Below are 24,178 nucleotides of genomic sequence, written 5' to 3'. Positions count from 1 at the left end.
ACCGGAGCAACGCGATGAGATCGCGCTGCTCCGGTGACCTGGAAGGAGTCCCCGGATCCAAGATGACCGCGGGACTCCTTCCGGGTCATGAGATGACCCTGCTTGCCGGCGTCTGCTGAGAATTCCTCATAGCAGGCGCCGGCAAGCCTCTGCCCTTGTCTGTCAGATCGGTGATCTGACAGAGTGCTGTGCACACTGTCAGATCATCGATCTGTGATGTCCCCCCCTGGGACAAAGTAAAAAAGTAAAAACAAAAATGTCCACATGTGTAAAAAAAAAAAAAAATCCTAAATAAAGAAAAAAAATATATATTCCCATAAATACATTTCTTTATCTAAATAAAAAAAATCACACAATAAAAGTACACATATTTAGTATCACCGCGTCCGTAACGACCCCACCTATAAAACTATATCACTAGTTAACCCCTTCAGTGAACACCGTAAAAAAAATTAAAAAAAACCGAGGCAAAAAACAACGCTTTATTCTCATACCGCCAAACAAAAAGTGGAATAACACGCGATCAAAAAGACGGATATAAATAACCATGGTACCGCTGAAAACGACATCTTGTCCCGCAAAAAAAAAGCTGCCATACAGCATCATCAGCAGAAAAATAAAAGAGTTATAGCTCTCAGAATAAAGCGATGCAAAAACAATTATTTTTTTATATAAAATAGTTTTTATTGTGTAAAAGCGCCAAAACATAAAAAAATTACATAAATGAGCTATCGCTGTAATCATACTGACCCGAAGAATAAAACTTCTTTATCCTTTTTACCAAACGTGGAACGGTATAAACGCCCACCCTAAAAGAATTTCAGGAATTGCTGGTTTTTGTTCATTCCGCCTCCCAAAAATCGGAATAAAAAGCGATCAAAAAATGTCATGTACCCGAAAATGGTATCAATAAAAACGTCAACTCGTCCCGCAAAAAACAAGATCTCACATGACTCTGTGGACCAAAATATGGAAAAATTATAGCTCTCAAAATGTGGTGATGCAAAAACTATTTTTTGCAATAAAAAGCGTCTTTTAGTGTGTGATGGCTGCCAACCATAAAAATCCACCCAAAAAACGCTATAAAAGTAAATCAAATCCCCCTTCATCACCCCCTTAGTTAGGGAAAAATAATAACATTTTAAAAAATATATTTATTTCCATTTTCCCGTTAGGCTACTTTCACACTAGTGTCGGCCCGACGTACCGACGCATACTGTGCAAGCGCCGCACAGCGGGGGCAGCGGATGCTGTTTTTCCATGCATCCACTGGCCCCTTGTGAGGTGCGGGGAGGTGGGGGCGGAGTTCCAGCCGCGCATGCGCGGTCAGAAATGGTGGACCGTCGGCACAAAAAAAGTTACATGTAACGTTTTTTGCTGCCGGCGGTCCGCCACAACACGGCGCAACTGTCGCACGACGCTTGCGACGTGTGTCAATATGTCGCTAATGTTAGTCTATGGGGAAAAAACGCATCCTGCAGATGACTTTGCAGGATGCGTTTTTTCGCCAAAACGACGCATTGCGACGTATGCAAAAAAACGCTAGTGTGAAAGTAGCGCTAGGGTTAGGACTAGGGTTAGGGCTAGGGTTAGGGTTGGGGTTAGGGCTATGGTTAGGGCTGGGGTTAGGGTTGGGGTTAGGGTTTCAGTTAGAATTGGGGAGTTTTCACTGTTTAGGCACATCAGGGGCTCTCCAAACGCGACATGGCATCCGATCTCAATTTCAGCCAATTCTGCTTTGAAAAACTAAAACAGTGCTCCTTCCCTTCCGAGTTCTCCTGTGCGCCCAAACAGTGGTTCCCCCCAACATATGGGGTATCAGCGTTCTCAGGACAAGTTGGACAACAACTTTTGGGGTCCAATTTGTCCTGTTACCCTTGGGAAAATAAAAACGTGGGGGCTAAAATATCATTTTCGTGGAAAAAAATATATTTTTTATTTTCACGGCTCTGCGTGATAAACTGTAGTGAAACACTTGTTGGTTCAAAGTTCTCACAACACATCTAGATAAGTTCCCTGGGGGTCTAGTTTCCAATATGGGGTCACTTGTGGGGGGTTTCTACTGTTTAGGTACATCAGGGGCTCTGCAAATTCAACATGACACCTGCAGACCAATCCATCTAAGTCTGCATTTCAAACGGCGCTCCTTCCCTTCCGAGCTCTGCCATGCGCCCAAACAGTGGTTCCCCCCCATGTATGGTGTATCAGCGTACTCAGGACAAATTGGACAACAACTTTTGTTGTCCAATTTCTCCTGTTACCCTTGGGAAAATAAAAACGTGGGGGCAAAAATATCATTTTCGTGGAAAAAAAAATATTTTTTATTTTCACGGCTCTGCGTGATAAACTGTAGTGAAACACTTGTTGGTTCAAAGTTCTCACAACACATCTAGATAAGTTCCGTGGGGGGTCTAGTTTCCAATATGGGGTCACTTGTGGGGGGTTTCAACTGTTTAGGTACATCAGGGGCTCTGCAAATGCAACATGACACCTGCAGACCAATCCATCTAAGTCTGCATTTCACACGGCACTCCTTCCCTTCCGAGCTCTGCCTTGCGCCCAAACAGTGGTTCCCCCCAATGTATGAGGTATCAGCGTACTCACGACAAATTGGACAATAACTTTTGTGGTCCAATTTCTCCTGTTACCCTTGGGAAAAAAAGAATTGCAGGCTAAAACATCATTTTGTGGAAAGAAAAAATGATTTTTTAATTTTCACAGCGCTACATTCTAAACTTTAGTGAAACAATTGGGGGTTAAAAGTGCTCACCACACATCTAGATAAGTTCCTTAGGGGGTCTTCTTTCCAAAATGGTGTCATTTGTGGGGGTTTCCACTGTTTAGGCATGTCAGGGGCTCTCCAAACACGACATGGGTTCCGATCTCAATTCCAGCCAATTTTGCATTGAAAAGTCAAATGGCGCTCCTTCCCTTCCGAGCTCTGCCATGCGCCCAAACAGTGGTTTATCCCCATATATGAAGTATCAGCGTACTCAGGACAAATTGCACAACAACTTTTGGGGTCCAATTTATCCTGCTACCCTTGGGAAAATAAAAAATTTGGGGCAAAAAGATCATTTTTTGTGAAAATTAATATTATTATTTTTTTACGGCTCTACATTATAAACTTCTGTGAAGCACTTGGAGGTTCAAAGTGCTCACCACACATCTAGATTAGTTCCTTAGAGCAGTGTTCCCCAACTCCAGTCCTCAAGGCCCACCAACAGGTCATGTTTTCAGGATTTCCTTAGTATTGCACAGGTGATGGAATTATTGCTTATGCAGGTGATGCAATTATCACCTGGGCTATACTAAGGAAATCCTGAAAACATGACCTGTTGGTGGGCCTTGAGGACTGGAGTTGGGGAACACTGCCTTAGAGGGTCTACTTTCCAAAATGGTGTCACTTGTGGGGGTTTCCACTGTTTAGGCACGTCAGGGGCTCTCCAAACACGACATGGGTTCCGATCTCAATTCCAGCCAATTTTGCATTGAAAAGTCAAATGGCGCTCCTTCCCTTTCGAGCTCTGCCATGCGTCCAAACAGTGGTTTATCCCCATATATGAAGTATCAGCGCACTCAGGACAAATTGCACAACAACTTTTGGGGTCCAATTTATCCTGTTACCCTTGGGAAAATAAAAAAATTGGGGCAAAAAGATCATTTTTTGTGAAAATTAATATGAATTTTTTTTTTACGGCTCTACATTATAAACTTCTGTGAAGCACTTGGAGGTTCAAAGTGCTCACCACACATCTAGATTAGTTCCTTAGAGGGTCTACTTTCCAAAATGGTGTCACTTGTGGGGGTTTCCACTGTTTAGGCACGTCAGGGGCTCTCCAAACACGACATGGGTTCCGATCTCAATTCCAGCCAATTTTGCATTGAAAAGTCAAATGGCGCTCCTTCCCTTCCGAGCTCTGCCATGTGCCCAATCAATGGTTTACCCCAACATGTGGGGTATCGGCGTACTCAGGACAAATTGTACAACAACTTTTTTGGTCCAATTTCTCCTGTTACCCTTGGTAAAATAAAACAAATTGGATCTGAAGTAAAAATTTTGTGAAAAAAAAGTTAAATGTTCATTTTTTTTTAAACATTCCAAAAATTCCTGTGAAGCACCTGAAGGGTTAATAAACTTTTTGAATGTGGTTTTGAGTACCTTGAGGGGTGTAGTTTTTAGAATGGTGTCACTTTTGGGCATTTTCTGTCATATAGACCCCTCAAAGTCACTTCAAGTGTGAGGTGGTCCGTAAAAAAAATGGTTTTGCAAATTTTGTTGCAAAAATGAGAAATCGCTGGTCAACTTTTAACTCTTATAACTCCCTAACAAAAAAAAAATTATGTTTCCAAAATTGTGCTGATGTAAAGCAGACATGTGGGAAATGTTGTTTATTAACTATATTATGAGATATACCTCTCTAATTTAAGGGCATAAAAACTAAAAGTTTGAAAATTGCTAAATTTTCATAATTTTTGACAATTTTTTGTTTTTTTCACAAATAAATGCAAGTCATATCGAAGAAGTTTTACCACTATCATGAAGTACAATATGTCATGAGAAAACAGTCTCAGAATCAGCAGGATCCGTTGAAGCGTTTTAGAGTTATGACCTCATAAAGTGACAGTGGTCAGAATTGTAAAAATTGGCCCTGTCACTTAGGTGAAAACAGGCTTTGGGGTGAAGGGGTTAAAATTTTATTTGTGTTTATACATAGTGTTGTCGTCTTTGGTTGATCAGTAATATGACCATACATGTCCATATACCATAGTACTTCCTTAAACTTATTAATTTAATATTGATAAAAACATATTATTTTGATAGTTTAGTGTTAAGATTTATGAGAAATATTTTTTTTCACCATTAAAACAATATTGGCCACTTGTACAATTATGCCAGAAATCTGGGATAAATTGCACCTTTCTTGGCATGAATCAATTTATTCAACTTTTTTTTTAATTTACACCATAAGATGTGTATGTCCTACTACTGAAGATAATATGGCAACTTATGCAAGGAAATGATAATCTATATGGACAAAGACAGACTGCCATATTTCTCGTGCGAGAATCACATTGTAAACCTTGTATTGGCTGTCGGCTCTTCTGACCTGAGCTTGACAGCTGCATAGTAATCCAACACGCTGTCTTGCTCAGGTCAGGAGAGGTGCCAGGCCAGTCCCTGCAGTGTGATGCGATTCTCCCACAAGAAATACAGCAGCCTGACTCTGATCTTAGGCTAAGTCCCCACGGTCAGTAATCGGCAGTGCTTTGGACACAGCACATGTCCACTCCATCCAAAGTGCTGCCGGCTTTTGAACGCAGGTGATTCCGCATGTGTTCATTGAACTGTGCGGAATTACCATACCCTATACATTGGACGGGTGATATTTATCTTGTAGAGACTGAGCGTCTCCGCAAGATAAATAGATATGCTGCGGTCTAGAAAGAAGTACCGCAAGTCCGTCTACGCAGGGAAGCCGCGGGTGCCGGTGCACGCATAATGGAGATGGGATTTCTTGAAATCCCATCCACTATGCTGTAACATCTGGCCATTCCATTTAATTGTCATTAAATTTTAAGTTAATGGTGAATTAGAACAAGTTGCAATTCAGTTTGCGTGAATCACCAGAAAATGCCCAGCAACTTTTTACAAAATCTAGAAGATTACATTAGGTACACAAGGCCAAAATAACCTTCGGCATGACATCACAGGTTTCCCATAATGCACTGCAGCAACCACATTGCATAATAAATAGTAATTACATTACAACACAGTGAATCAGTAGGTACTACCAAAGCTTGTACAATTACCAAGGTGGGGAATACAGCAATCATTTTAAGCTGATTTAGAATAGTTAGAGAACATCAGAGCACACAGCTTTGCAACCTAGGTAGGAAGAGAAAGCTTTAAAGTATTTGACAAATATTAAGAGACTGTAATGTTTTCCACAACTGCAGCAGTGAAGAAGATAAGTAGTAGTAGTAGTGTAGTAGTCTATGAATTCTAGAAATATTCAGTTGATAGTGGAGAGAGAGAGCTAGGAGAGGTGCTGGCAGCAGCAGTAACAGACTATGATGATTAATCAGTGATAAGATGTAGCTGGCATTTCTCCTACTACATTTGAGTTTCAATCACACATTTTTTTTCTTATTTTATAATGCACTAGAAAGCAGCAGCAAGGCAGCTCAATATGTTTTACAGAAAAAAATGAAATCCATGTAAGTCAGAGATGGTGTGCTTGCTAGTAGAAAGCAACTATACTCTTTTTTTGGATTTCTTGGGCATTCCTTTTTGTGAAGGGAAAATATTTAAAAAAAAATACAGAAAATTTAGACATTTAACTGTGACTATCTACCTCACAATGTGCATGTTACAAGCAAATTTTTTTTGCATATTTATGTATTATGTATTGCATGCATAGCACCATCATATTCTGCTGCACTTTACAGACATGATCATCACTGTCATTATTGGAACTGATAATCTATTTTCGTTATCAGTATGTCTTTGGTTTCTGGGAAGAAACACACAAACATGGGGATAGCATACAAAGCCCTTACAGATGCTGTCCATAGTGGGATTTGAATCCAGTACCCAGCGCTGCAATGCAATAGTGCTAACCACAGAGCCACCATGCTGTCATATCTGCTTTGTCAAATCTGTAAATGCCATGCCAATACAGCACCTTGTTGCAGGTTCTTGCCTTTTGTATGCATTATTAACCAACATTTGTTTTCATGTCATTTATGGGAAGGAGGTTGAATTTTGTAAAAAAAAAAAATAGAAAAAAATCTTTTAAATCTTTGACATTTAACTTGACATGCATGCTTTTGCACACCTGTTTTGCTAATTGGACAAAATGATCTAACTTTGTCAACACCTATAATGCTTTCTATACATTACCTGCTATGTCTTTTTTTGGCAAGGGTGAATAATCGAGGTTGAAAAAATTGTCAAAAGTTAATTTGAGCATTTTACAAAATTTACAGTAAAAGAAAAGTAGAAATGGCAATAGATTGAGAAGTGTAAAAGAAAAGCATGCAATGACTTAGAATGCAAGGGCCAGTATGAGCCGCATAAGTCACAAAACCACTGGTACCGACTGTCCAAGCAGCAGTAACATTAAATGTGGCCGACAAACGGTCACCTTTGCCTCCATAAGCATTGGTGGATAGAAACTGGAGAGTTTAATTAAATATACGTCTCTTCAGTCATCTCAGTAACAGCCGAATGCTATTTCCTCTGACAGCTGTAAGGTGCACGAGGTAGTCATGGTTGAGGGGCTGCGTTCCTATGCCCTGGCACCCCACAAATAAACAGTGCCCAGTGTGCCATCTTGTGTAGGGTGCATTACACTCACTTGCCAGCCATAGGCCTTCACTGTTTTCAGTTCTGCATACTCAGGAAAAGCTGCACACAGCGCAGGGGACACCCTGAGGCCTCATACCACCCAGCACAAGTTGTGTTTGCTTCTCCTAGGAGCCACTGTACCTGGAACTCTCCCTAACAACTGTCTCCCACAAACTCTTTCACTAACTGACTAAACTATGTTGCAGACTGTCAGGATTTGGCAATCTGCAGCTGAATAAAGTGGCTGCACAATTTTTTATCCGTCGAGAAGTCCCCTGTTAATGATCTGCCCATTGAGCTTAATTTTTGCATATTAGTTATGTGTATGGCATTTTTTTATGTTTCTTTGTACATTTGTGAAGAGAATGGATGGAACAAACATAAGAATGGATGAATGGATAAATGTATGCATGAATGAGTTTTCAATATTATGCTTCATTAATCAATATCTTGTGTGTAGGTAATATTTTTTGTATTGGTATTCAATGTCTTGTGTTGGTCTAACTGTTTTGTTTCTCATTAACCAGGGTGTCAACAGTGCCTTTGAAGTTTACCTTGTGGGCAACAACTCCAACCACTTTATCATTTCTCCAACTTCTATCGAAGGAAAGGCTGATATCCGTGTGAGAGTTGCTGTACCCCTGGACTACGAGGCAATACCACGCTATGAATTTTCAGTAAGATTTATTGTTTAATAAATGATTTGATAATGGCTTTTATATAAATTAATATGTAGGACCATTAAGAAGCTTTTTATACATATATTACTTTATACTTGTTTTATTTTTAAGACCTTTCTAACCAGCGTCGTACTGCAGCACCTTGGGCCACCAGAAAAAATAATTCTTGGGGCCCACTATGTAGCTACATAGAAATAAATACAAGACCACCCATTGTGTTGTAAAACACAATAATATCAGGGTATATTATAAGGAAGTACATGTCTTAAAGGGCCACTGTCACCCCCCTCCAGCCGTTATAAACTAAAAGAGCCACCTTGTGCAGCAGTAATGCTGCATTCTAACAAGGTGGCTCTTTTAGTTTTAGGTTCAAGTATACCCAAAATAAAGCATTTTGATACTTAGCCACAATACCGGTCTTTAGCCAGGGAGGCAGGTCCTCACTCCCCAGCTTGAACCGCTACTCTGCCGTCACTCCAATGTTCATGGTCTTTCGGCGCCGCCCCCTCAGCGCTGTTTATGTTTCAAAACCGGTGCCTGTGCTGTGTACTACTGTGCTGCGCAGGCGAAGTCTGCAAGCCTGGCTGGGACGTCAGACGGCCAGAGCTTACTGCTGCCCAAGGTGGCTCTTTTAGTTTATAACGGCTGGAGGGGTGACAGTGGCCCTTTAATTATGTAGCAGGGGTTGGGGTAGCCCCCCTCATAGAATGTAATGTAGCCCCCCCATAGAATATAATATAGCCCCCTCTTAGAATATGTTTCTTCTCTCATAGAATATAATGCAGCCTCCCTCATATAATATAATGCAGCCCCCTCATAAAATAATGTCGCCCCCTCAAAGAATATAATGCAGCCCCCTCTCATAGAATAAAATACAGCCCCCTCTCATAGAATATAATGCAGCCCCCTCTCATAGAATGTAATGCAGCCCTACTCAGGGAATATAATGCAGCACCCCACAAAATATAATGTAACCCTCTCAGAAAGTATAACGCAGTCCCCACCATAGAATATAATATAGCACCCTCATAGGGTATAGTGCAGCCCCACTCATATATTACAGGGTGGGCCATTTATATGGATGCACCTAAATAAAATGAGAATGGTTGGTGATATCAACTTCCTGTTTGTGGCACATTAGTATATGGGAGGGGGGAAACTGCATAACACATAATGCATAACACAGGGCGGGGCGGGGATTCCAAAGGTGGCTGGCCGCAATGCCCGCGCAGGCGCAGTGTGCAAGCCTGGCTGGGACATCAGACGGCCAGAGCTTACTGCGTCTGCGCAGGACACCAGTACACAGCACAGGCGCCGGTTTTGAAACGATAACAGTGCTGAGGGGGTGGTGCCGAAAGCGCAGGAAGATTGGAGTGACGGCAGAGGAGCTGGCCAAGCTGGGGAGTGAGGACCCGCCTCCCTGGCTAGAGACAGGAATTGTGGCTAAGTATAAAAACGCTTTATTTGGGGTATACTTGAACCTAAAACTAAAAGAGCCACCTTCTTAGAATGCAGCATTACTGCTGCACAAGGTGGCTCTTTTAGTTTATAACGGCTGGAGGGGGGTGACAGTGGCCCTTTAAGTAGACCAAAAGATCCTCAAAAGCTACACACCATGCTGCAATTCAAAGAAATTCTGGAACAAATGAGAAACAAAGTAATTGAGATCTATCAGTGTGGAAAAGGTTATACAGCCATTTTCAAGCTTTGGAACTCCAGCAAATCACAGTGAGTGCCATTATCCACAAAAGGCGAAATCATGACACAATGGTGAACCTTTCCTAGGAGTGGCCGGCAGACCAAAATTACCCTAAGAGTGCAGTGGTGACTCATCCAAGAGGTCATAAAAGACCCCACAGCAACAAAGAACTGTAGGACTCACATGCCTCAGTTAAGGTTAGTGTTCATGACTCAACCATAAGAAAGAGAATGGGCAAAAATAACCCGCATTTTAATTTTTGTGTTCTCACAGGAGACAAGGGTTTTACTGGAATGGGCGTTAGGTGAGTATAACTGTGTTTGCCTTTTAAAAAAAAAATGGAAAAGTATGTGTTGATTTTAATTCAAATAAAGGAATTTATACTGGCTATGTGTTTATTTACATTATAACTATAGGATTATGATGTACAATAACAAATTGTATTGTGGTGCCGTATTACCAGAAATGATTTTCTGGTTAGCCAATAAAGGTATCACTCCTAGAATACTTCTGTCATCATTGGGCAGAAAAGTATTCACATCAACTATAAAATTAGTAATGGATAGGCATCTATAAACCTCTCCATTACTGAGCCGTAGGCTTAATGTGACATCAACCCCACAAATATGAACCCCACCTGCCACTGCCACAGTGCAAGTGGGAGGAGCCAATATCCATCCCCCCAGCCTAGGAATACCAGCCCCCAGCTGTCTGCTTTAGCTTGGCTGGTTGTCAAAAATGGAGGGGGACACATGCCATTTTTTCAAATTATTTACTTAAATTATAAAAAATTTGGCATGTGGACCCCTTTATTCTTGATAACCAGCCTTGCTAATGTTGACAGTTGAGGGTTGCAGCCCATAGCTGTCAGTTTTGCCTGGCTGATTTTTAAAAATGCAGGGAAACCCACGCCATTTAAAAAAAATATGTAAGAGTGCAGTTGCTGGCTGATGTATACTCACATCAGCTGCGCCTGCTCTCAGTTTTATTAGTGGAAGCAGACGTAGCCTGTTGGGAGTAGTAGACTCATTATCCTGGTCCAGTAACCACAGGTCAACTTTTTACCTCTGAGTGATCATAGCTGCAGGCTCATGCTGTCATTTGACAGCTTTGGAACTGGAGCTCTCTGTAGATCGTAATGATTTTACCAATGATAAAAGGCAGTGTTTGCCGCATTGTCATGCACATGCACATTCAGATCCCGAATAAGTTGTCCTAGTAGTGGACAACCCCTATAACTGGATTATCTGGGGTAGTACTTTCCAGAGAACTGGTGCAGCACAAGAATAGTATCACAGGCAGTAGTGGAATGTTCTGATTATGAAGATGCTTTATAATTTTGTTTATGTAGTATCAACATATTCCACAGGACTTTTACAATTCAAAGAGGACAAGTGCATGCAATATCAGTCAAAATAGAGCAACATATAGTTCAATAATTCAAACAAAAAGAGTAAGGTCCTTGATTACATGAGCTTAGAATTCATAAGGAATTAGTATTCATGCCAAAGGCAAAAAGTGCTTATAGTGCATGGTCCAGCCATTTTTATAACAAATAATTTTAATTTAAAGCTGCATCAAGCGGTAAATCAGTGAATATCTGTATATGTCCAAATATACAGTACTATTAAGAACATGGAGTCTGAGATATAAGCTGGACCAAATTTTTAGAAAAATGTAGAATATGTACACTGCTCAAAAAAATATGGGTAACCCTTAAACAACACAATGTAATTCCAAGTCAACACACACTTCTGTGAAAACAACCTGTCCATTTATGAAGCAACTCCGATAGTGAATCAATTTCTCCCAATGTTGTGCAAATGGAACAGATGACAAGTAGAAATGATAAGCAATTAGCAAGACAGCCCCTTTAAAGAAGTGGTTCGGCATGAGGTAACCACAGACCATTTCTCTGTTCTCATCCTTTTTGCTATTGTTTTGGTCACTTTTGCATTTTGTCATTGCTCTCACCTCTACAGTAGCATGAGGCGATGTCTACAACCCACATAAGTTGCTCAGGTAGTGCAGCTCCTCCAGGATGTCACATCAGTGAGAGCTGTAGCAATATTGGTAGCTGTGTCAGTAAGCACAGTGCCCAGAGCATGGAGCAGATACCAGTAGACAGGCCAGTACACCAGGAGAAGTGGAGGGGGCCGTACGAGGGCAACAACCCAGCAGCAGGACCGTTACCTTCTCCTTAGTGCAAGAAGGAACATCCGAAGCAGTGCCAGAGCCCTGCAATTTCCATGTGTCTACTCAAACTGTCAGAAAAAGACTCCATGATGGTGGTATGAGAGCTCAACGTCCACATGTGGGTGTTGTGGTTACCACCCCAAACTGTGCAGGGTGATTGGCATTTTCCATAGAACACCAAGATTGCCAGATTCGACATTGGCGCCCTGTGTTCTTCATGGATGAGAGCAGGTTCACACTGAGCACATGTGACAGACGTGACAGAGTCTGGAGACGCTGTGGAGAACATTCTGTGCCTGGAACATCCTCCCGCATGACCGGTTTGGCAGTGGGTCAATAATGGCATGGGAAGGCATTTCTATGGAGGGCCCCACAGCCCTCCATGTGCAATCCAGAGGTACCCTGACTACCATTAAATAGCGGGATGAGATCGTCAGACTCATTGTTAGACCATATGCAGGTGCAGTGAGCCCTGGATTCCTTCTGATTCATGACAATGATAGACCTTATGTGGCTGAAGTGTCAGCAGTTCCTACATAATGAAGTGATTGATGCTATGGACTGGCCTGTCCATTCCTCAGACCTGAATCCAATAAAGTGCATCTGAGATATCATATCTCATTCCATCTACAAATGCCACGTTGCACCATAGTCTGTCCAGGAGTTGACTGATGCTTTAATCCAGGTCTCAGAGAATTTCTCTCAGAAGAACATCTGGTACCTCATCAGGAGCATGTCCAGGCATTGTAGGGAGGTGGTCATACAGGCACATGGAAGCCACACACACTGCTGAGACTCATTTCCTTGTATTGAGGTAGTTCCACTGAAGTTGGATCATCATGTGATTTGATTTTCCACTTTGATTTAGAGTGTCATTCCAAATCATGACCTCCATGAGATAGTAATTTAGATTTACATATTTTTTTATGTTTTATTGTTCTCCACAAATACCACCATATAAGGAATAAAGATTTGCATCTGGAATACTTCATTCAGTGAGATCTAGAATGTGCTATTTTAGTGTTCCCTTTATTTTTTTGAGCAGTAGATTCTCACCTACCAATCCACTACTGCCCCTCTTGTGCAAGTGCACATTCCTCTCAATGGTCCTCTTGTTTCCAAAGTGGACAGCCTGTGAACACTGTGGTCAGTGATTCGCTGCCGACGTCACATGTCCGTACAACTGGAATATGATGCCATTGAAGTTAAATGGACATGTGAACACTGAAGCCAATCACTCACCAAAATGGCCACATGCAATCTTTGCTGGAAGAAAGAGTGAGGTAATCAGTGAGAGAACTGGGCAATTGTGTGACAGGAGCAGCAGGGGATCGGTAGGGGAATATGTTTTGTTTTTAGACTATTCTTCCTTGCACGGACCTCATACAAGGTCTTTTTCACTGAAGTCTGTCATAATACTTATTGGGTACTCTGTCCCATGGTCTGTGGGTGAAATTTGTATGCTGCTTTTTAGGTGGTACTCTGCCCCATGGTCTGTGGGTAAAATTTGTAAGCTGCTAATGTAGTGTTTTGTTAAGGTTCAAAGAATTGTGATGAATAAATAAATGCTCACACGAAAATTGAATAAGACAAAAATAAATTTACTTAATAAAAGACAATAACTATAAACAGTCACTCAAAATAGCAAATAATCAATAAAGTCATAAGTCATACATTACATTGGAAATGGTAGGAGTCAAATCAGCCTCTCTCTCAGTGTCCTCGCTCATCAAAATCTGTCTCTCCTCTGTGTTAGGCAATACCTCCTATTTTTATGTTAAAGGATTTTGATCTATATCGCGGTATGTGTACTGAAGCCTTCAGGCCAAATAGATAAGAACAACACCTGGCATCCCTGGGGGCTTAACAACTATCTGTCTAATTAACATTTACATGGTACCATCTCATGGGAACAAGTCCATTCCATTGGCTCTCATCTTTGAAGATAAATGTCCTTTGTTTAGACTGACCATTTGGACACTTAACATGTGGCTGGACAAGTTTTCAATTAGCTTTCTGTGGACTCCATTGAAAAGTACATATATATATATATATATATATATATACACTCACCGGCCACTTTATTAGGTACACCTGTCCAACTTCTTGTTAACACTTAATTTCTAATCAGCCAATCACATGGCGGCAACTCAGTGCATTTAGGCATGTAGACATGGTCAAGACAATCTCCTGCAGTTCAAACCGAGCATCAGTATGGGGAAGAAAGGTGATTTGAGTGCCTTTGAACGTGGCATGGTTGTTGGTGCCAGAAGGGCTGGTCTGAGTATTTCAGAAACTGCTGATCTACTGGGATTTTCACGCACAACCATCTCTAGGGTTTACAGAGAATGGTCCGAAAAAGAAAAAAAATCCAGTGAGCGGCAGTTCTGTGGGCGGAAATGCCTTGTTGATGCCAGAGGTCAGAGGAGAATGGGCAGACTGGTTCGAGCTGATAGAAAGGCAACAGTGACTCAAATCGCCACCCGTTACAACCAAGGTAGGCCTAAGAGCATCTCTGAACGCACAGTGCGTCGAACTTTGAGGCAGATGGGCTACAGCAGCAGAAGACCACACCAGGTACCACTCCTTTCAGCTAAGAACAGGAAACTGAGGCTACAATTTGTACAAGCTCATCGAAATTGGACAGTAGAAGATTGGAAAAACGTTGCTTGGTCTGATGAATCTCGATTTCTGCTGCGACATTCGGATGGTAGGGTCAGAATTTGGCGTAAACAACATGAAAGCATGGATCCATCCTGCCTTGTATGGAGCATCTTTGGGATGTGCAGCCGACAAATCTGCGGCAACTGTGTGATGCCATCATGTCAATATGGACCAAAATCTCTGAGGAATGCTTCCAGCACCTTGTTGAATCTATGCCACGAAGAATTGAGGCAGTTCTGAAGGCAAAAGGGGGTCCAACCCGTTACTAGCATGGTGTACCTAATAAAGTGGCCGGTGAGTGTATATATTAATAACAAAACCAATCAATATCTCTATCACTCGTATTAATTGGAGTGTTAAAATCATATTAAAAAATATATAATACAACACATGTAGCTGTACTGTGCTCCATGGTCTGTCGGTGACATTTTTAAGCTGCAAATGTAGGAATAATGTGCCCCATTCTTTGTGGGTGAAATTTTTAACTGGACTGGGAGTACCTAGCCTCGGTGTCTGTGAGGGCACTGTTAAAATTTTTATGTTATTCATTTACTTCCTATTTTTCAAATGATTGATATGGTGACAGAGCCCCTTTAAGTTATTTCCCTATTCAAATTTTATTCAGGGCAATTGTCCTGCTCTTACCCCAATTTACCTTCCTTTTGCATCCCACTATCCCTCACTGTAACCATTTTACAGCCATTTTAAAGCACCAAAGTCCGGGTCCCCATTGGCTTCTATTGGGCTCGGGTCTACGGTCAAGTTCGGATTATCCACAAGTTCGATCATCTATAATCACAGGTTTTTGTCCTATCACATATCAATAGTAGCTGTCAGAAAGAGATTCCTAAGTTTAGCTTTTCCTGTGTGCTAGTGCTTCAAACTGGTATAAAGCTGGCATAGTTTTGCAGAGGTCTGCACTGTTAAAAAGGACATGTTTGCTATCTGACAAAGAGGGTTGTAAAAGTTTTATTGAGCATAAATGTTTCTTCCGACCAACATCGCCATTACCTGCCGTCTGCTTCGGTTGTATTTTTTATAGCATCTTGCATTTCTCAGTCATAAATCCGCAGTGTTAGAATAAGTCTATAGCAATTGCTTTTAGCAACTAAGGATAAAAGATCTGGTTTAAAACACCAATGAGAGGAATCTAAAAGAGAACTTCAAGCTGTCGCTAGTTCAGACTATCTTGCTGATAAGTAAAAAGTAGAACAAATATATGTATATATATTTTGTGATGCAGCGATCATTAAAGGGTTGGGGAATACTCGCTTGACAACAGGATAAATGCACACAGGAACACTTTTTTGCACACAACAGTCAATGCAGTTTATTGTAGAGTAATGAACCGTACCACAAACAGTCCATACACATTGAATCTAGTGTTGAGCGACACCTTCCGATACTTGAAAGTATCGGTATCGGATAGTATCGGCCGATATCCGAAAAATATCGGATATCGCCGATACCGATACCCGATACCAATACAAGTCAATGGGACACAAGTATCGGAAGGTATCCTGGATGGTTCCCAGGGTCTGAAGGAGAGGAAACTCTCCTTCAGGCCCTGGGATCCATATTCATGTAAACAATAAAGAATTAAAATAAAAAATATGGATATACTCACCCGTCCGGCGGCCCCTGGACCTTAGCGATGTAACCGGCAGCCTCCGTTCCTAAGAATGAGGAGTTTAGGACTTTCGATGACGTCGCGGCTTGTGATTGGTCGCGTGACCGCTCATTTGACCGCTCACGCGACCAATCACAAGCCACGACATCATCGCAGGTCCTAAACTCCTCATTCTTAGGAACGGAGGCTGCCGGTTACATCGGTAAGGTCCAGGGGTCGCCGGACGGGTGAGTATATCCATATTTTTTATTTTAATTCTTTATTTTTTACATGAATATGGATCCCAGGGCCTGAAGGAGAGTCTCCTCTCCTCCAGACCCTGGGAAGCATACACTGGGAACTTCCGATTCCGATATCACAAAAATATCGGAACTCGGTATCAGAATTCCGATACCCCAAATCGGCCGATACCCGATACTTGCGGTATCGGAATGCTCAACATTAATTGTATCAGAACATGTCATTAAGTTGTGGTCACTAAACATGCTGGACCCCAGTCTGTCCAGTAACCATGTGTGACCGCACAGTTCATAATGCTTCTTAGTACTCAGCTTTAATACAGAGTCTCTAAACACGCCAGACTTCTCTGCCCAGTTTCGATGGGAGATCACATGCTGAACAGTTCATTATATCCACTGGAGAAGCTGCATTACGGGGATCACAAACTTGCCTGAAAGACATACACTAGTCGGTTCCAGACCCACCGAAGGACAGTAGCTTCCGCCAACACAGTAGCCGTCACCAGCTCTGCAGATCCATGGCCTCACCTCGTGCTTTTCAGGGATCCATTCCACACACAAGACCTCTCAATGCAAAGGCCACTCAGGATCACGGCCTCACCAGGTGCTCTTCAGGGATCCGGTCCTCACTCTAAACCTCCCAACACCCAGGCGTCTCTGGATCACAGCTTCAACAGGTGCTGTTCAGGGATCTGGTCCCTACTCTGGACCTCCCAACACCCAGGCCTTTCCTCTCACAGGACCTTACAGCAAAGACCCATTCAGATCCATACACAGGAAACTATGTGACTTACACCTTGGTCACATTACATACTTGTAACCACTGCCATAGGTGGGAGGTGTGTGTGGTTAGTTTGACCCACCCAGCTCTCAAACTAACCCTGCAAGCCTTCCTTTAAAGCTACACAAATACTTGTGGCACTACAGGTCCCAGAACAACCTTATTTCTGGCTTACAGTGCAGAGTATCTTCCTCTGTGACACATACCGGACATTCACAATAATGCCGGACTTTGTCTCATCACCATAGTTATACATGCGACTGCCATGCATTCATATGACCTCAATATGCCTCCGTGCGTATTCTGAGGAGACCATGCAGCGCCCCCTACCTGTAACAGGGGTCACTGCATCACAATTTATATACAGTACAGACACACCTTCTCATTTAAAGATTTTGCTGTATTTTCATGACTATGAAAATTGTACATTCACACTGAAGGCATCAAAACTATGAATTAACACATGTGGAATTACATACTTAACAAAAAAGTGTGAAACAACTGAAATTGTGTCTTATATTCTAGGTCATTCAAAGTAGCCACCTTTTGCTTTGATAACTGCTTTGCACACTCTTGTCATTCTCTTGATGAGCTTCAAGAGGTAGTCACTGGGAATGGTCTTCCAACAATCTTGAAGGAGTTCCCAGAGATGCTTATCACTTGTTGGCCCTTTTGCCTTCACTTTGCAGTCCAGCTCACCCCAAACCATCTCGATTGGGTTCAGGTCTGGTGACTCTGGAGGCCAGGTCATCTGGCGTAGCACCCCATAACTCTCCTTCTTGGTCAAATAGCCCTTACATAGCCTGGAGGTGTGTTTGGCGTCATTGTCCTGTTGAAAAATAAATGATGGTCCAACTAAACGCAAGCCGGATGGAATAGCATGCCGCTGCAAGATGCTGTGGTAGCCGTGCTGGTTCAGTATGCCTTCACTTTTGAATAAATCCCCAACAGTGTCACCAGCAAAGCACCCACACACCATCACACCTCCTCCTCCATGCTTCACGGTGGGAACCAGGGATGTAGAGTCCATCCGTTCACCTTTTCTGCGTCGCACAAAGACACGGTGGTTGGAACCAAAGATCTCAAATTTGGACTCATCAGACCAAAGAACAGATTTCCACTGGTCTAATGCCCATTCCTTGTGTTCTTTAGCCCAAACAAGTCTCTTCTGCTTGTTGCCTGTCCTTAGCAGTGGTTTCCTAGCAGCTATTTTACCATGAAGGCCTGCTGCACAAAGTCTCCTCTTAACAGTTGTTTAGAGATGTGTCTGCTCCTAGAACTCTGTGTGGCATTGACCTGGTCTCTAATCTGAGCTGCCGTTAACCTGCGATTTCTGAGGCTGGTGACTCGGATAAACTTATCCTCAGAAGCAGAGGGGACTCTTGGTCTTCTTTTCCTGGGGGTCCTCATCTGAGCCAGTTTCTTTGTAGCGCTTGATGGTTTTTGCCACTGCATTTGGGGACACTTTCAAAGTTTGCCCAATTTTTCAGACTGACTGACCTTCATTTTTTAAAGTAATGATGGCCACTCATTTTTCTTTACTTTTTTTACTGCTTTTTTCTTGAAATAATACAAATTCTAACAGTCTATTCAGTAGGACTATCAGCTGTGTATTCACCAGACTTCTGCACAACACAACTGATGGTCCCAACCCCATTTATAAGGCAAGAAATCCCACTTATTAAACCTGACAGGGCACACCTGTGAAGTGAAAACCAATTCTGGTGACTACCTCTTGAAGCTCATCAAGAGAATGCCGAGAGTGTGCAAAGCAGTCATCAAAGCAAAAGGTGGCTACTTTGAAAATCCTAGAATATAAGACATAATTTCAGTTGTTTCACACTTTTTTGGTAAGTATATAATTCCACATGTGTTAATTCATAGTGTTGATGCCTTCAGTGTGAATGTACAATTTTCATAGTCATAAAATACAGAAAAATCTTTAAATGAGAAGGTGTGTCCAAACTTTTGGTCTGTACTGTATACATGTATCTTGATAGAGAGAGATAGCTATTTGTTTTTACTTCCAGTAATTTGCAGGTTTTACAATAAGTTTGATAACACTTGTTCATATAAATTTACTGTTATTTAAAATTCAAAGTGCTGATCAAGTTTCAGAGGATTCTCAACATCTGACACCTCCCCATTACTAACCCCAGGGCTTGATACCAGTGGCGTTTTTTGACAAATCACAGCTGACATCAACCCCAACTACCATTACCCTGGTTGCCAACGCACCAGGGCATCAGGAAGAGCCAGGCTAAGCACCATAATTAGGTTCATCTCTTGTGATGCATGACTTCGGGGCATCTGTGGGCATGTATTTTGGCTGGGATGGGCCCTATAACTAGGGACCTTCCCAGCCTCATAATATAAGCCCACAGCTGTCTGCTTTACCTTTACTAGTTATCAAAAATAGGAGGGAACCAAGTTGTTTTTTTAAATTATTTATTCATTATGTTAAACCAGCATCAACACTCTTTAGTGTCACATGAAAGACACTAAATGGTGCAAGTTTATTATATGTAAAGGACTTGTGAAATTACATATCTACAGGACATCTATATACTCTATCTATTGTAATGCAGCGGTGTTCACACCACGCAGTAATGAGCCAGTGACCAAGTAAAGTTCAAAGCAAAGTACCTTGTAATGTCCAAAATCTCACAAATGAAAAGGCAAAATAGTATCCTCCAGATCGCAACCGGGGCATCAAGAGAGACCATATCTGAGACTGGTTGCCATGGGAAACTGTCACGCCGAGGGGGCACCAGTCCGCTTCCCTTGGCTCTGTGTTAACTGCACACCAACATTGACACACCCAAACCTTTGCTGCCGGGCTTTTAAAATGGAATCTGTGGCCATGGGCCACTTGTAAGACCCAGCTGAAGGGAGTGAACCGCCCCACTACCATCCTGTAGTTTACTCCAAAAAGAAAAGCCTTTAACGGGTTTTCCTTAAAATTGCCTTGGCCAAATAACTTGACCAGGTCCCCACTTACTTTTATTCTGCACTGCAACCACAGCTATGGCTGTGACTGCAATGCACTCCAGCGGCCTCAATACACTTCTATGCATATCCTGAGGAATGCATATCGACCCTCGCATATGATCCACCTCACTGCCTTACAATATCTATCTATTTTGAGGGTTCTGGCTGTGAATTTACTATACTTGGCTAATAACATTTTGTGGTTCCTTTGAGATGTGTGCTTAAAAATTATATGACATACGCATGGTCCGTGCGTCGTCCGATTTTTATCTCACACCCGTTGATTACATTGGTGAGTCTCGTTCGATATACGCAGCCATACACCCAAGCTGCGATTTTTTCCTTAGCTCAGGAAAAACTTGCAGATGAACACTGCCTCATTGTACCGTTGGTCAGAGTGCAATGCAATATTTTATCTCAATGCACTTGGCTTATTTATACGCAGGTGGGAGTGAGGCCTAAGGCTGTGACTCCTCCCTTTTAGCGTGTCATCAAGTATATGATATATATCCAATATACAGCTTCTGGCAAAAATTAAGAGACCAGTGCAAAATGGTCAGTTTGTCTAATTTTTCTCTTTATAGGTATATTTTTGAGTAAAATATAATTTTTTTATTTATTCTATAAACTACTGACAACATGTTTCCGAATTTCCAAGCAATAAATTGGTCAAAATTAGAAAAAAAAAAAACAGGGCTTTCAGACCTCAAATAATGCAAAGAAAACAAGCTCATTATCATTTAGTAACAACAATTTGAATGTTTTAACTCAGGAAGAGTTCAGAAATCACTATTTTGTGGAATAACCATGATTTTATTCACAGCTTTCATGCATCTTGGCATGCTTTCCACCAGTCTTTCACACTGCTTCTGGCGCAAAAATGTAAGCAGTTCTTCTTTGTTTGATGGGTTGTGACTATCCATCATCCTCTTGATTACATTCCAGAGGTTTTCAATGGGGTTCAGGTCTGGAGATTGGGCTGCCCATGACAGGGTTTTAATCTGCTGGTCTCTTAATTTTTGCCAGAGCTGTATACAGAGTGCAACCCCTTTCATTTTGTGTAGCCTGACTGCATTTCATAACACTTTAATACATATTCTGTAATTGCAAGGCTTGGTATGTCAAGAAATTCTTGCTGTTTAATCTGGACCTAATTAGTTTGGGTTGCTATGAAAACAATTCTCAGAGAAATAGTTACAAAGGCAATAGAATAGGATTGGTATTTATTAAATAAATCCTTAAAATATTTAATGAGGGAAATAGATAAAATAAAGAGACATGATTACAGTTGTGCAACCATAAGAAAAAGAGTACTGGTAGATAGACTGCTATATAAAATATTGCCACATCTGCTAAGACCATAACATGCGTTAATCAAATAGATGTTGAATATCAAGTTTAAATGGCAGCAAATAATGGTGTAATATTTACAAGATGAGGAGAGAAACAACTACCCTCTATAATGATGTCGTTTTTCTGAAATTGGTGTCATTACTACAGAGTGTAGGTGTTGACTACTAAGTCACTATTCACATTACATTGTACCTTAAAGGGACTCTGTCACCTGAATTTGGAGGGAACAATTTTCAATCATATGGGCGGGGTTTTCAGGTGTTTGATTCACCCTTTCCTTACCCGCTAGCTGCATGCTGGCTGCAATATTGGATTGAAGTTCATTCTCTGTCCTCCATAGTACACGCCTGCATAAGGCAAGATTGCCTTGTGCAGGCATGTACTACGGAGGACAGAGAATGAACTTCAATCCAATATTGCAGCCAGCATGCAGCCAGCGGGTAAGGAAAGGGTGAATCAAACACCTGAAAACCCCGCCCATATGATTGAAAATTGTTCCCTGCAAATTCAGGTGACAGAGTCCCTTTAAGTTCACTAGCTCTGTCATTGCTTACGTCTGAACCCCCATCAAATGGGATTTGGGCATACGCACTGGCTATTGGCAGTGATGAGGCAGATGGAGTCACAGTGTGCTCAGTCATACATCATATATGCCTAGTTGAGGTTGACAGCGCATTAAGAATTAATTCTGAGAGGTGGCCTACCCTTTTATCTTCTCTATAAGGCTGCCATGTTGTAATGACATTATCGTCCCTCAGAAGGGTTAATTATAAAGTAGACGGGAAATGCTTCATATTTAATGTGGTTTTATTTCTTTATTCCTAGAAGAACATAACACAGTTTCTATTTTGCAGCTGTTTGCAAATGAAAGCGTCTTGGACCATGTGGGATTTTCCCAGGTGAAAATTAACCTGATCAACGAAAATGATAACCGTCCTATCTTCAGCCAAGCGCTCTACAACATCACTTTGTATGAGAATGTTACTGTGGGAACCAAGATCCTCCAAGTTTCCGTGAGTGACATTTTATGCATTACTTTCCAGGTTATTGTGTTACTGTTTACTTAGTTTCGGTCCTCACATGAATTCTGCCGGTGAGGTTAGAATTCTTAACCAGGTTTTATAAGAAGCAGATATTTCAGGCATGAATTACAAAGTGCTGGGTTGTTATACAACAATGCATAATCAAGTTTCAGCTTGCGATATTCGCTGTTTCCTTCACTTTTAAATTTTTTGCCCATATCAAATAGAAAAGGTAAGATGATATTATCCTGCTTATCATCAGTAGCATAAATCATATTTCTCCAGTGCAGTGTGCCGTATATAGGAAAGATACAGGACACACTTGACAATATTAGGAATAGTGAAACGAAATGCTGAAAACAAAGTAAAAAGTATATTTTTCACATTTTCTCTTTAAACTGTAAATCTCCTGCCATATAAATGTGTAGATATATAGATGTGTAATTGTGATAGTAAGACTTGGTGCTGACACTGAGGGACAGATTTAAGTACCCGACTGAATGTCATTTTAAGCCATTTATATTTGACAAATAGTGTGGGTACATCTAGGTGGATGAAATCCAAATGCATCGAAGTTGTTTTTTTCTAGTGTTGGAATTGATTTCATACATTGGCTTACATGCAGAGAACTGTAAAATGGAAGAATAGCTCTTCCTGGTGTTATATTTCTGAAGTCTGATCCACAGTTTTGAAGCGTTGTATTAGTTTGGACTTGACTATACGTAGCACAATGAAGCCATGGTACATTTTTCCTAACACCATCTAGGTATCTTATATAACCGGATGAAATTGAAGGCTAAAGCCTTGAATCCAAGGACAACAATATATTTCACAGAAATAAAAAACCCTGTCCTATCTATAATATGTGGAATTATGAGTGTAGCTTCCTTCAGATAAGTAACACATTGGGGTATGTTGAGAAAAGGGTAACATTTAGGAAGGCATTTGTACTTGCCCGTATGATACCCACCATTGCCAGGATAAGTGGTACAGTATATGCTGCCAATCTCGAGAAGAGGGGTTGAATGAAGCCATGGTATGCATGATTGCCCACTACTCAGTTCACTAACATTGGGCTTGCAGACCTTTTTTTTAGCTTACTTAGGATTGATTTCTGGCTTTTATGGAGAAAAAAAATGTTAGAAATGAAGGAACTATCCTCTTAATTGGGAAACATTGCAACACTAGTAAAAGCAATGCAACTTTATAAAAAAACAACTTTTGAATTTATTTATCAAAAGTCCTCTTTGTTCTAATAGAGTGATTTTTCTTTTTTTCTTTTACTGCTTGTTGTTTTGGCTACCATCCATTGCTTAGTCTAGCAGAGGTGGTTGACCATGCATGGTGCTTACAATGTGTTTCCTATAGAGCTAGTAAGCTTTTCCCTAAAGCTAACCAGATCACTGGAACCTACTTTTATCTCCAGATGAGGCCAGATTCAGTGGAACCGAGCTCCTCTGATGCTGTACAGGTAAAAGTGGATAGTGCACAGTTTGTGCCAGCGCCACCACAATGTCACTAGTCTGAACTGCCCACTTCTCAATGCCCACAGCAAGTAGGAAGACAGGA

The 24,178-nt window shown here is 41.4% G+C and overlaps 1 protein-coding gene across 2 annotated transcripts in view; it reads left to right on the top strand.

The window, feature by feature from the left end:
• The window catches only part of CDH23 (cadherin related 23), a 1,745,895-nt gene that overhangs the window by 891,307 nt on the left and 830,410 nt on the right, over positions 1-24,178 (top strand). For both annotated transcript variants that reach the window (XR_013214534.1, XM_077259280.1), the window contains exons 12-13: positions 7,882-8,031; positions 22,442-22,600. Coding sequence is in view for 1 of the 2 variants with exons in the window: in XM_077259280.1 (XP_077115395.1) it covers positions 7,882-8,031; positions 22,442-22,600 (309 nt within the window). In the remaining variant the exon portion in view is untranslated. The remainder of the gene's footprint in view (positions 1-7,881; positions 8,032-22,441; positions 22,601-24,178) is intronic.

This window comes from Ranitomeya variabilis, chromosome 4 (genome assembly GCF_051348905.1).
Source record: "Ranitomeya variabilis isolate aRanVar5 chromosome 4, aRanVar5.hap1, whole genome shotgun sequence".
NCBI lineage: Eukaryota > Metazoa > Chordata > Amphibia > Anura > Dendrobatidae > Ranitomeya > Ranitomeya variabilis.
The sequence above is the reverse complement of the archived record's forward strand: the minus strand, read 5'-3'. Positions and strand labels throughout refer to the sequence as shown.